This window comes from Phacochoerus africanus, chromosome 9 (genome assembly GCF_016906955.1).
Source record: "Phacochoerus africanus isolate WHEZ1 chromosome 9, ROS_Pafr_v1, whole genome shotgun sequence".
Classification (NCBI taxonomy): Eukaryota; Metazoa; Chordata; class Mammalia; order Artiodactyla; family Suidae; genus Phacochoerus; species Phacochoerus africanus.
Genome location: NC_062552.1, coordinates 58,224,083 through 58,236,612, shown reverse-complemented (window position 1 = coordinate 58,236,612; position 12,530 = coordinate 58,224,083). Strand labels below are relative to the sequence as shown.

At 35.6% G+C, this 12,530-nt stretch overlaps 1 protein-coding gene across 3 annotated transcripts in view; it reads left to right on the top strand.

Moving 5' to 3' along the window:
* Nucleotides 1-12,530, top strand: part of SCAPER (S-phase cyclin A associated protein in the ER) — a 411,590-nt gene that overhangs the window by 19,531 nt on the left and 379,529 nt on the right. For 2 of the 3 annotated variants that reach the window (XM_047796974.1, XM_047796976.1), the window contains exon 2: nucleotides 197-263. In XM_047796974.1, coding sequence (XP_047652930.1) covers nucleotides 258-263 — 6 coding nt within the window. In that variant the 5' untranslated portion in view covers nucleotides 197-257. Of the gene's footprint in view, nucleotides 1-194; nucleotides 264-12,530 lie in introns of those variants that run through there. The other variant, XM_047796975.1, reaches the window with a different exon arrangement.

Below are 12,530 nucleotides of genomic sequence, written 5' to 3'. Positions count from 1 at the left end.
AGCATTGAGGTATTATTCAGCGTAGAATATTTAAAACATGCTATAGTATATTCAAACAATATAAAAGAGTGATGTTTTTGTTATTGTTTAATATAATGAGAAATTTGTGGGGATGATATTTTTATCTTTATGTGAATAAATCTGATTTTCTGACAATGTTATGACTAATAGTTTGTACTGTATATTTTTATTATAGGAGTCACACCCCATGGGTTTATGTGATAAATGAGCTTCTTGGCATAGAAGGAAATTAAAAAATGATGGTAAGTGATCAAGCTACCTTAGTTTTTTTAGTCTTCTTCCTCACTCCCTCTCTTCTCTTCCTTCCGTTTTTCCTTCCTTCCATTTTTCATTTATTTATCTTTTTTTATGTAATATTTGTTACTGCCAAGATACTCAATGGAACACATACGTTACAAAGCACAGCAGTAAAGGAACTATCTGTGAATGTACTTTTCAACCTGAGAACCATAGACTTGCTCCTAACATTTGTGCAACCTAAGGCAAAAATAAAATGGAAATCAGCTTCTTTTATGTCTTAATCTTGAAAAGTCATAAATCAGTTTATGCCAGCAGCTTGACCTACTTTCCTACGGAGGACCCAGCCAACTCTTAAAGGAGCCATACTCTTTCTGGTGTTGGCAGGACGGAAGCTGGGCCAGAGTGGCCTGTGACTCTTAGGTGGGGACTTATGTGAAACTCCCCGGAGAGCTTTTGGGCAAGTGCATTCCCCTTCCCCATGTTCTACTTTTCTAACTCAAGATTTACAGGCAGTTCTAAATACCTTCTTAAACTCTCTCGCTCAAACCCAAGAAGAGAAGGAGGGAATGCAGTTTATGGGGGAATCCAGGCTGTCCAAACACTTCCTTTGGGAGATTTGGGGTGGCCATTCTTAAATAAAATTAGATGTTTTTACTGTGCTTTGCCTCTTTCCTTCTATTCTTCATTGTCTGTTCTTGGGATGAGGAGGTCTCAGTTCAGTTTATGAATCCCTCTCTCTTAATTACACTCAATTACTAATTTGGTTTTGATTTTTTTGATGTTTTGATATTTTGATAGATGTAAGCTTCTAAATTTTGATATATCTTATCTTTGATAGATGTAATCTTCTCAGGGCAGGAGCTGCCTCTTTTGGGTGTACAGGCAGAACTATATCTACTTATGTTCTTCTTTTTTATCTCATCCTGTCCCATTATATACTCCAGTTTCTTTTAAAACTTTTTTTCCTTTTCTTTTCTTTTTTTTCTGTCCATGCCCACAGCATGTGAAAGTTCCCAGGCCAGGGATAGAACCTGCACCACAGCAGCAATCCAAAGCTGCTGTGGTGACTGTGCTGAATCCTTAACCCACTATGCCACAAGAGAACTCCTTCTTTTATATCTTAAAGACATAAAAAGTTCGGAGTTTTAAATTTTTTAGTCTGTCATTTGGAATCATTTTCCTCCTGCCTTTTATATCCTAAGAATTCTCCATAGTGAGGACTTTTGGTCCTAAATTCTGTTTTTTTTGGTCTGAAGATAGCTTTTTTTTCCTGCCCAAATTTTGGAAGATGGGCTTGTTCAGTATAGAAGTGTAGATTGACAAATATTTCTCTCAGTATGTTGAAAAAAATTATTCCACTGTCTTCAGCCTCTTTGTGATTTTTGACACTTCTTTTTTTTTTTTTGATTTTACTTCATTTTGATATTGTACACAGCATTTACATGGTTCAAAATTGAAACACTTAAATGGCATTCATTCAGAGAAGTTTGACTTTAATTTCTCTTCTTCCTTTTCTTCCCTTTGTGGATAATCTCTTCCATTTTTTGAAATTGTGAAATACAGAAAATTTACTGTCTCAACCATTTTTAAGTGTATGTTTCAGTGGTAGTAAGTACATTTATATGGTTGTGCAACCGTAACTGCCATACATTTCCAAAACTCTTTTCACCTTGCAAAACTGCAAGTCTACACCTGTTAAACAATAACTCCCTATTTCTTTCCTCCCCTGGCCTCTGGACGCCCCCATTTTACTTTTGGTCTCTGATTTTGACTATGCTGGGTACCTCATATAAATGGAATCATGCAGCATTTGTGTTTGAGTGACTGGTTTATTTCACTTAACTAAAGTCCTGAAGGTTGTAGCATATGTCAGAATTTCCTTTTTAAGACTGAATAATATTCCATTGTATGTATATACTATGTTTTGCTTAACCATCCACTTGTGTCTGGACAGGGTTGCTCTCACATTATCCCCCCATATTTTAACTACTGTGAAAATGCTGCTGTGGACATGGGTGCATAAAGCTAGCATACTCCTTTATCCCTAAATATTCAGTGTGTATTTCCTAAGAACAAGGACATTCTCTTACATCACCACAATTCAATTATCAAAATCTGAAAATTTAGCATTCATATAATACTATTTTATAATCTACAGTAAGTATTTAAGGTTTGTCATTATCTTGCTAATGTCTCTTCCAGCTGCTTTTTCCCTTGATCCATTTAGTTATCAAGTCTCTTTGGTTTCCTTTAATCTGGAATAAATTACTCAGATTTTCTTTGTCTTTTTTGACTTTGTCATTTTTGAAGAGTACAGGACAGTTATTTTGAAGAATTCATTCCATTGAGGTGATGTTTACATGTGATTAGAGTCATATTTTGTATTTTTGGCCAAATATCGTGTGAATGATGATGTAACCTTCTCAGTGTACCACATTAGGAAGCATATGATGTCAATTTGTCCTACAGTTGGTCATGTTAACTCTGATCACTTGGTTAATATATTGTCAGGGGTTTCTATTTAAAGTTTGTTTTCTCTTTTGAAATTAATACTTGATTTGTTAAGAGATACTTTGAAGCTATGTAAATACCCTGCAACTCAGTAAACTGTCACCCACTAGTTTGAGCATCCATTGATGATAATAATTATTTAAGTAGGTGATAAGTATTTGCATTCTCCCCAGTTGTCTAACCTACCTGTCTATCAAGTTCCTTGGATTTTAAAATTTTATTTAATGTTATAATCTATTACTACCATTTATTTTGATGCTGAAATTGTCCCAGATTTAGCCAGTAGAAGCTCCTTCAAACCAGCTCTTGTGTCGTTTGATATTCTTTGAGCACTTCTGTACTTTCTAATATAACAAGCTGCTCTAGTTTCATCTTATGCTTTCTCTCTTCTTCTTCTTCACACCTTATTGCAACGGCTGGGAACTTCAGTAGTGTTGAATGGAGATGGTAATGGTAGGCATCCTTGTCTCTTTTAAGATTATATCATTAAATAGGATTTTTGCTGTAGTTTGTGAAGCATTTTTATTGTGGATGAGTGTTGAATTTTATCACATGCCTTTTTCTTCTGTTGAAGTGAACATAAAACTTTTCTACCTTACTTTGTTAATATGGTGAATTACATTATTGATTTGAAAATGTTAATCCACTCTTGCATTCCTGAATTAAAATCAACTTGATTGTGATATTTTACCTCGATTCAGCTTTTGTGAGTATGTGTATGTAATTTTCACTGTTACTCTAGAAAGAGTTCAAATTGATAATTTACTTTTCTTGTCCTTTCAGGTTCTGATATCCAGGGTTACATGGAACTCTGTGAATTGGGATATATTCCTTCTTTTTTATTCTCTGAAAGAATTTAGTGTAATTTTTTTCTTCAGTGATTAGGAGAATTCACCAGTGAAACCATCTGAGCCTGGATTTTCTTTTGTGGAATTTCTTTAGTAAATATTTCTTTAATATTTAGAATTTAAAAATTTCTTTAATAAATAGTCAGATTTTTCTGTTTCCTTTTATACCAAGATTTGGTAAATTGTGTTTTTAAAGGAATTTGTGTATTTCATCAAAATTTGCAAGTTCACTGATGTGTTATGACATCCATTTATCTTTTTGATTTCTAGAGGTTTTACACTCTGTATTGATATTCCTTTTTTATTCTTGATACTGGTTATTTTTGCCATTATCACTGATTACTTTTTGATCAGTCTTGCTAAGCAGTATATACATTTCATTGATATTTTCAAATAACCATTTTTTGTTTTATTAATTTTTCACTATCATGTGTTTGTTTTGTATTTTATTTTTGCTGTTTATTTTTTTTTCTTCTTTCTTTCTTTGGGTTGAATATGCTACTCTTTCCCTAACTTCTTGAAACAGAGACTTAGATGATTGATTTTCAGCCTCTTTCCTTTGTATTATGTCATTTAAGGGTATACATTTCTCTTTAAGCATAGCTTTATTTAGCTGCTCTACAAGTATAGATGTGTTATCTTTTTATTATGATTCATTTAAAGATATTTTACAATTTCCTTTGTGACTTCTTTGATCTGTAAGTTATTTAGAAATGTATTCCTTAATTTCAACCATATGAGATTTCTTCTGGTTATCTCTCTTTATACTTTCTATACTTTGGAATTTAGTGAGTCCTGCTATATGACCTAATGATATTGACAGTGTGGAAAATTTCATAAACATGCAAAGAATGTATATTCTGCCATCATGGAGTTCTGGGTTTTGGATATGTCAGATATGTCAAGCTTGTCAGTTATGTTGTTCAAGTCTTCTATGCTGTCACTTAATTTTTTTTTCTGGCTTCTTGAAGTGGTGTGTTAAAATCTTCTATAGTGATAGTGGTTTTGTCCGATTTCAGTTTTTGCTTTTAGTTATTAGATGCACATTTAGAAGTGTTATATTTTCCTGATTGATGAACATTTTATCATTATGAAGTATCACTATTTATAGCAGTAATTTTTACCTTAAAATCTGCCTTGATACTGGTGTAGCTGCCGTTCATTTGGTTAATGTTTGCATGGTCGTCCCTTTTTTCCATCCTTTTATTTTTAAGGTATAGCTCTTTTAAATAATATGTAATTAGATATTTAATCCAATTTGACAATATTTTCTTCTGATTGCTTTTATCCTTGTTATTGTTATTATAAATAATGTTATTATTTATATATTTAGGTTTAAATCTATCTGTTGATATTTGTTTTCTGTGGCCGAATTTCTCTTTTATCTTTTCCTCCCTGCTTTTTTACTTATTTTGCATTATTCAAATATTTTATTCCATTTTTTTCTTTTTTCATTTTTTAATGGCGGCACCTGTGCCACATTGATGTTCCTGGGTCAGGGATTGAATCGGAGCCACAGCTGTGACTGAAGCTGCAGCTGCGGCAACACTGGATCCTTTGACCCACTGTGCTGGGCCAGGGATCGAACCTGCATCTTCATAGTGACACAAGCTGCTGTGGTCAGGTTCTTAAATCTAATGTGCCACAGTGGGAACTCCATTTTTTTCCTATCTTTCTCTTGGCTTCTTATGTATTATTTTTCTTTTGGTGAGTACCCTAGAGATTATAACATTCCTCATTGAATTATTAGAGTCTATTATAAATTATTACTTTTATCATTTCTTAGACAATACAGAGGTCTTACCACACTTGAATTCTGTTTCTCTTCTACCTTTTGTAATACTATTAATACACTTTGTTTTTCATATATTTTAAATTTCATAGGATAATTTAAAGATAATATTTTTGTAGACAGTGTGTTCCTACTTTTACCAATATTTTCACCCTTTGTGGTGTTTTTCACTTATTTCTTTGTTGATATGCTTCCATCTGGGATTGTTTTCTTTCTTCCTGGAGAATTTCCTTTAGTATTTCTTTTAGTGAAGTTAATTTAGTTTCCGATTCTCATAGAGTTTGTCTGAAAATATTTTTATTTTACCTTAATTTTTGAAGGATATTATTGCTGGATAAATACTCTAGATTTTTAGCAATTTTCTTCCAAAACTTTAAAGATATTCTGGTATTTTATATTTTTTATTGTTTCTGATGGAAAATCAGCTGGAAGTTTTGGCATTATCCCTTTAAAGATAATGAATTTTTATCCCCTCTGTATGCTCTAAGATTTTCTCTGTTAACATTTTCACTGGTTTTTCTTTGATGTGTTAGGTATGATATTCTTGTATTTATCCTACTTGGTGGTTTATAGAGCTTTTGGAAAACTTGGGCTTTTTTTTTTTTTTGTCAGTTTTGAAGAGCTTTTTCTTTTCTTCTCTTCTCTTCTCTTTTCTTTTTTCTTTTTTGTCTTTTTGTCCTTTTAGGGCCCCACCCGCAGCATATGGAGGGTCCCTGGCTAGGGGTCTAATCGGAGCTGTAGCTGCCTGCCTACCCCAGGAGCCACAGCAGTGCCAGATCCGGGCTGCATCTGCAACCTACACCACAGTTCATGGCAACGCCAGATCCTTAACCCACTGAGCGAGGCCAGGGATCAAACCTGCAACCTCATGGTTCCTAGTTGGATTCATTTCCGCTGAACCATGAAGGGAACTCCAAAGTGCTTTTTCTTTGAAAAAAAATTTTTTTTTCTGTTTCATTCACTTTGTTCTCTTCTTCAGGGACTCCACTTATACATACTGTACTTTTTCACTGTGTCCTGTTTATTTTCTGAGTTTTTATATTCTTCTCTGTGCTTTCACACAGATGTTTTCTACTGTCCTATTTTTCAGTTCATTAATCCTTTATTCTGCTATATTTAATTTTGTGGTTAAATCCATTTTATTGAGCTTCTAATTTCAGTAATATGTTATTTCCCCTTTATAATATCCATTTTTAATACCTTTTTTGTTTTTCCTTTTATTTTTAAATTTTCAAAAATTAACTGAAAAATGTTATTTTATAGCTTTTAAGTAATCAAGAAATTGATGAATCTGTTTCTCTTATAAAAATGTAAATTGTAGCAAGTAAAGCTAGCATCTTTTTGGACTGGTGATTAATCTTTTTTCTTTTCTTTACTTTTTTTTTGTCTTTTTGCACTTTCTAGGGCTGCTCCTGTGGCATATGGAGGTTCCCAGACTAGGGGTCTCATCAGAGCTGTAGCCACTGGCCTATGCCAGAGCCACAGCAACACAGGATCCAAGCTGCGTTGGAGACCTTCACCGCAGCTCATGGCAACGCCAGATCCTTAACCCACTGAGCAAGGCCAGGGATCGAACCCACAACCTCATGGTTCCTAATCTTTTTTTTCATTTTTAATTTAGTATTTATTTATTTATTTTTACGTTTTTAGGACTGCACCTGTGGCATATGGAAGTTCCCAGGCTAGGGGTCGAATTGGAGCTGCAGCTTCCGGCCTATACCACATTCACAGCAATGCCAGATCCAAGCCATGTCTGTGACCTGCACCACAGGGTATGGGGCAATGCTGGATCCCCAACCTACTGGGTGAAGCCAGGGACTGAACCTTCATCCTCATGGATACTAGTTGGATTCGTTTCCGCTGTGCCACAATGGAACCTCCCTTTTTGTTTTTTTCATTTTTTATAGTCTTTATTGAAGTATGGTTGATTTACAATGTTGTGATAATTTCTGCTGCATAACAAAGTGATTCAATTATACATGTACATACATTCATTCTCTTTTAGATTCTTTACCCACATAGATTATCACAAAATATGGGGTAGAGTTCTCTGTGCTATACAGCAGGTCCCCATTGGCCAGTTTTTCCATATACCTCATTGTGTATCTGCCAGTCCCAAACCCCCAGTTCCTCCCTCCCCTCCCACAGCTGTCCTCTTTAGGTAATTAATCATTAATCCTCAGCCCTATCCCATCCTCCCCCTGGACCCCATTATATTATCAGTATTTGTATTGGTTGTCTTTTTGGGTTTTTTTTGGTCATGCCAATGGCATGTGGAAGTTCCCAGCCCAGGGGTCGAACCTGTGCCACAGCAGTGACCTGAGCACAATGAGGGAACTCCTGTCTTTATTTTTTATTAGTTTTTTTTTCCCCTTTTTTTTCTTTTTAGGACCTTTCCTGCAGCATATGGAAGTTCCTAAGCTAGGGGTCGAACTGGAGCTGGAGCTCATGGCCTACATCACAGCCACAGATGTGACCTGTGCTGCAGCTTGCAGCAATGCTGAATCCTTAACCCACTGAGCGAGGCCAGAGATTGAACCCACATCCTCGTGGGTACGAGTCAGATCCTTAACCCACTGAGCCACAAACTAAGTTTGAAGTATAGTTGATGTACAATATTATGTAAGTTACAGGTGTACAGTAGTATAGTGATTCACAATTTTTAAATATATTCCATTTATGGTTATTATAAAATATTGGCTATGTTCCTTGTGCGGTACAATATATCCTCATAGCTTATTTTAAACATAATAGTTTGGATTTCTTAATCTCCTCCTCTTATATTGCCATTCACTGTCAGTTTTATTGTTATTAATTTGAAGATATTTATGGCTATTTGTATTTTTTTTTTTTTTGGTTGTCAGTAGTTTTTACCATAATGTATTTGTCTTTTTTTTTTTTTTTTTTTTTTTCTTTTCAGGGCTGTACCCACAGCATATGGAATTTCCCAGGCTAGGAGTTGAATCCGAGCTGTAGCTGCTGGCCTACACCATAGCCACAGCAACACAGGATCCAGGCCATGTGTGACCTATACCACAGCTCACAGCAACTCTGGATCCTCGACCCACTGAGAAAGGCGAGGGATTGAACCCTCATCCTCATGGATGCTAGTTGGGTTTGTTAACTGCTGATCCACGAAGGGAACTCCTGTATTTGTCTTTTTATTTTATCTTATTGTTTAAAAATTTTGTTCTTTTTGTAATTCACAGTGTCTCTCAATTTGGTGGCATGATTTTTTTGGGGGGGGAGGAGTTAGTTTTAGAAAATTCTTAGCTTGCATATGCTCTAATCGCATTTTTATCTTCTCCTTAGTCTTCAGTTTCTACTCCTGTGTTTGACTTCATTTTATTTCCTATCTCTTGTGCTCTTTTCTGTTTTTTAATTTCTCTTTTCATTCTAGATATTTTAGTTTGACTTAACCTACTAATTTCTTGTTAAATCCATCTTTTGAGTTCTCCATTTCAGTTTTAAAAAAGTTTTTAGTTTTATAATTTCCATTTGATTGTTTTAAAAAGGTTTCTACTTCTCTGCAGAAACTTGCAATCCTATCTTTTTGTTTTTTGGGCCCATAATTAGAGTTACCTTAGGATCTTTGATGACTCTGTTATTTGGATGTGTGTGAGTATATATCTATTTTCTGTTACTTTTCTTTATTTTCAGTTACTTGAATTTTTTAATAGCATGGCTAGTAAATTATGATTGGATGCAGACATTGTATGTGAATAATTTAATAGATGATTTGATGCTAAGATAATTGTGTCTAGTAGAAGATTTACCTCTGATTTTGGCAGATGGCTAGGAACATTGGCAATTGTAGTTTAATCCTGTCAGGGATTGAGATGAATCAAGACTGGTTCCATTTCTTTTGTGAGGGCTGATCTCTTTCTGGTTCACTTTTACTCCTGGGATGAAACACTTCCGGGTTTTAACCTCAAGCCTGGGGTGGCTCTGGACAGTTTTTTTTTTTTTTCCAGACCTTTTTTTTTTTTTTTTTTTTTGCTTTTTAGGGCTGTATCTATGGCATATGGAAGTTCCCAGGCTAGGGGTTAAATCAGAGGTGCAGCTGCTGGCCTATACCACATCCACAGCAATGCCAGATCCGAGCTGTGTCTGTGATCTACCCCACAGCTCACGGCAGCACTGGGTCCTTAATCCACTGAGCAAGGACAGGGATCAAACCCGTGTCCTCATGGATACTAATTGGGATTTTTAGTACTTAGCCATGACTGGAACTCCTGGACAGATTTTGTCTCCATACTTTCTGTGAGTCTGTGAGACTTCTCAGCTTCTCTGTCTTGGCTGTGTCTTTGGAATTGAGAGGTCCCTGTGGGAAAAAAGCAGCCCTGATTGCTGGACTCATTCACCTCTTTAAGTTCCTTGATCTTGGCCTTGTAATTCTTCCTCCACTTTTTTTTCCTGGTGCTTTTAAACAGATGTTAAAAAATAATTTGTTTACCTTTTCTTTCTTTTCTTTCTTTTTTTTTTGTCTTTTTGCTATTTCTTTGGGCCGCTCCCGCGGCATATGGAGGTTCCCAGGCTAGGGGTCAAATCGGAGCTGTAGCCTCCCGCCTACGCCAGAGCCACAGCCACGCGGGATCCGAGCCGTGTCTGCGACCCACACCACAGCTCATGGCAACGCCGGGTCGTTAACCCACTGAGCAAGGGCAGGGACCGAACCCGCAACCTCATGGTTCCTAGTCGGATTTGTTAACCACAGCGCCACGACGGGAACTCCTGTTTACCTTTTCTAATTTTTCTCCACTAAAGAGTTGGTCTGAATTACTTAGTTCTTCATACTCAGAAGGGAAATCAGGAGTTCCCATTGTGGCTCAGTGGTTAATGAATCCAACTAGGAACCATGAAGTTGTGGGTTCAATCCCTGGCCTTGCTCAGTGGGTTAAGGATCTGGTGTTGCTGTGAGCTGTGGTGTGGGTCGCAGACGCGGCTCGGGTCCTGCATTGCTGTGGCTCTGGCGTAGGCCGGTGGCTACAGCTCCGATTAGACCCCTAGCCTGGGAACCTCCATATGCCACGGGAGCGGCCCTAGTAAAGGCAAAAAGACACACACACACACACACACACAGAAGGGAAATCAACAGATTCGAAATTTATTTCTTGTTCAGTCTTCCACCTTGTAATTCAGGGACCAAGTCTATTTCTATCTTTTGACTCTCTTTCTCTTGAGAGTTGTATGCTGGATCCTCTGCATCTGGTTAGTAAATGGGAGAAAAGAGTATAAATGATGCAGGAGATTTTTTTTTTTAAATAAGCTGGGCCTGGAAATGGCCTACCTCAATCTTGCCTCTATTATAGTGTACAGAATTTAGCCACATGGCCATCTATCTGCAAGAGAGTTTGGAAAGTGTTGTCTAGCTTTGTTACAGGAAAAGAAGCTAGTGGTTTCGGTGAATGTATAGTAGTCTTTGTCTCAGTGTCTGTTTAATAGTTGGTGGTGACATGATAATATCTCAGGTTAGGGTGTTATTAGTGGATTTATAGTTTCAAGATATATTGAGGATATAGAATTGATAAGATTTGATATATCTGCTCTAACAGAGATCCCAAAGCAGAGTAGCTCATATAAGAATAGAAGTTTAATTTTCACCCTTGTAGTAGTCTAGACAGCCTCAGTTCATATAAGGATTTATTTACCTCTGGAAAGCTGTGAAAGATCATTAAGAATGGACAAAGTTATCATAGATTACTGGACCGAATTCCAACTCATCATTCTATGACATACAGCAAATTATAGCAGTTTCTCAGTATCTTAGCTAAGTTTCATAATTTGTGAAATAGATGTAAGTGCTACTACCATTGTTAGAATTTGATGTGCTTCTGGTGTTCATTTGCTGATAATATCGTCTTCATAGTACTTAAAATATGAGGAGCTTGAGTAGTGGTAATTTAAGAGAAAAATTCTTTGCTAAATTATTTGGAGAGCTGAAAAACTGAAAAAAGGGAGTTTGATTTTATGGGCAAGCATTATTATGGGTGGATTTTGAAGAATTTGTGTGAAGTAGAAACTTTTATGGAGGTACAAACATAAAAATTTAATAAACAATGCTTGAAACCTTTTCAGGTTTATGACCAAAGTTGCTGAAAGTAGAAATTATTTATATATATATTTTTAACCTAGGATACAGATAAGTTAAAAATTTCTTTTCCCAGTCTGGAGAAAGTCTTAGAAATATATGGACCTTTTGGTAAACATTCCAAACACTTTCTTTCTTAGATTATATATTGTAACAGTCAAACATAAAAACTTTAATTTAAGAATAATGTTTATGCTTTTTACTGGAAAATTTGGTATTTGAACAAACCCCTGTAAGATCTCCATATGGCACTAGGTGGCGCACTGTGACTTGGGATGAAGATACATTTATTTTGTTTAAGTCTCCCAGAAGAAAAGAATCTAGGTGAAAATACTGTTTGAAATATTGCAGTGTCTTGAAATATTGCGTTCATTGCATTTCAAACCCTAATGTTTGAATTAAAATATTTAAAATTGTATTATTGACATTTTTATAAGGATAGGATTATTAAAAATGATTAGAATGTATCAGTTTTTACTGAGAAGAGTCCATTCAGCATATATTGCAGAAATCAGATGTACTTTAAATTGAAAAATGGTTTTCAGTACCTGTGTTGTAGTAATACAAGTGTAATGTTATTCCTCATGAAGTATTAGAATTAAGAACGAAAACAAAGTCTTGAGCTGGTGGCTTTTTCTTTGTGTATGTATGTGTACTAAGTATAAAAGAACTAATTGCAAAATTTATGGTAGAACTGAAATGTTTATAGATGAAGAGAATATTAGATCTCACATTTTCTGGTCTAGCGTTGCTGCTTATGATCATTTTTGTTCCAAGAAACTCATTACTTTATGAAGACTCTTGAGTTACATAGAATAGTGAATTTCACAATCTGATATATATTTATGTATATTTACCTACATGATTTTTTTTATGATTGCTTAAGACAGTTACCTGAAAAAGAATGAAAAATAGGCCACCTATTTAAATGTATTCATCTGGCCTGAAAGGAATAGTGATGCTTCTTGGTTAAAATAATGCTTATGTGGAGTTCCTATCGTGGCACAGCAGAAATGAATCCGACTAG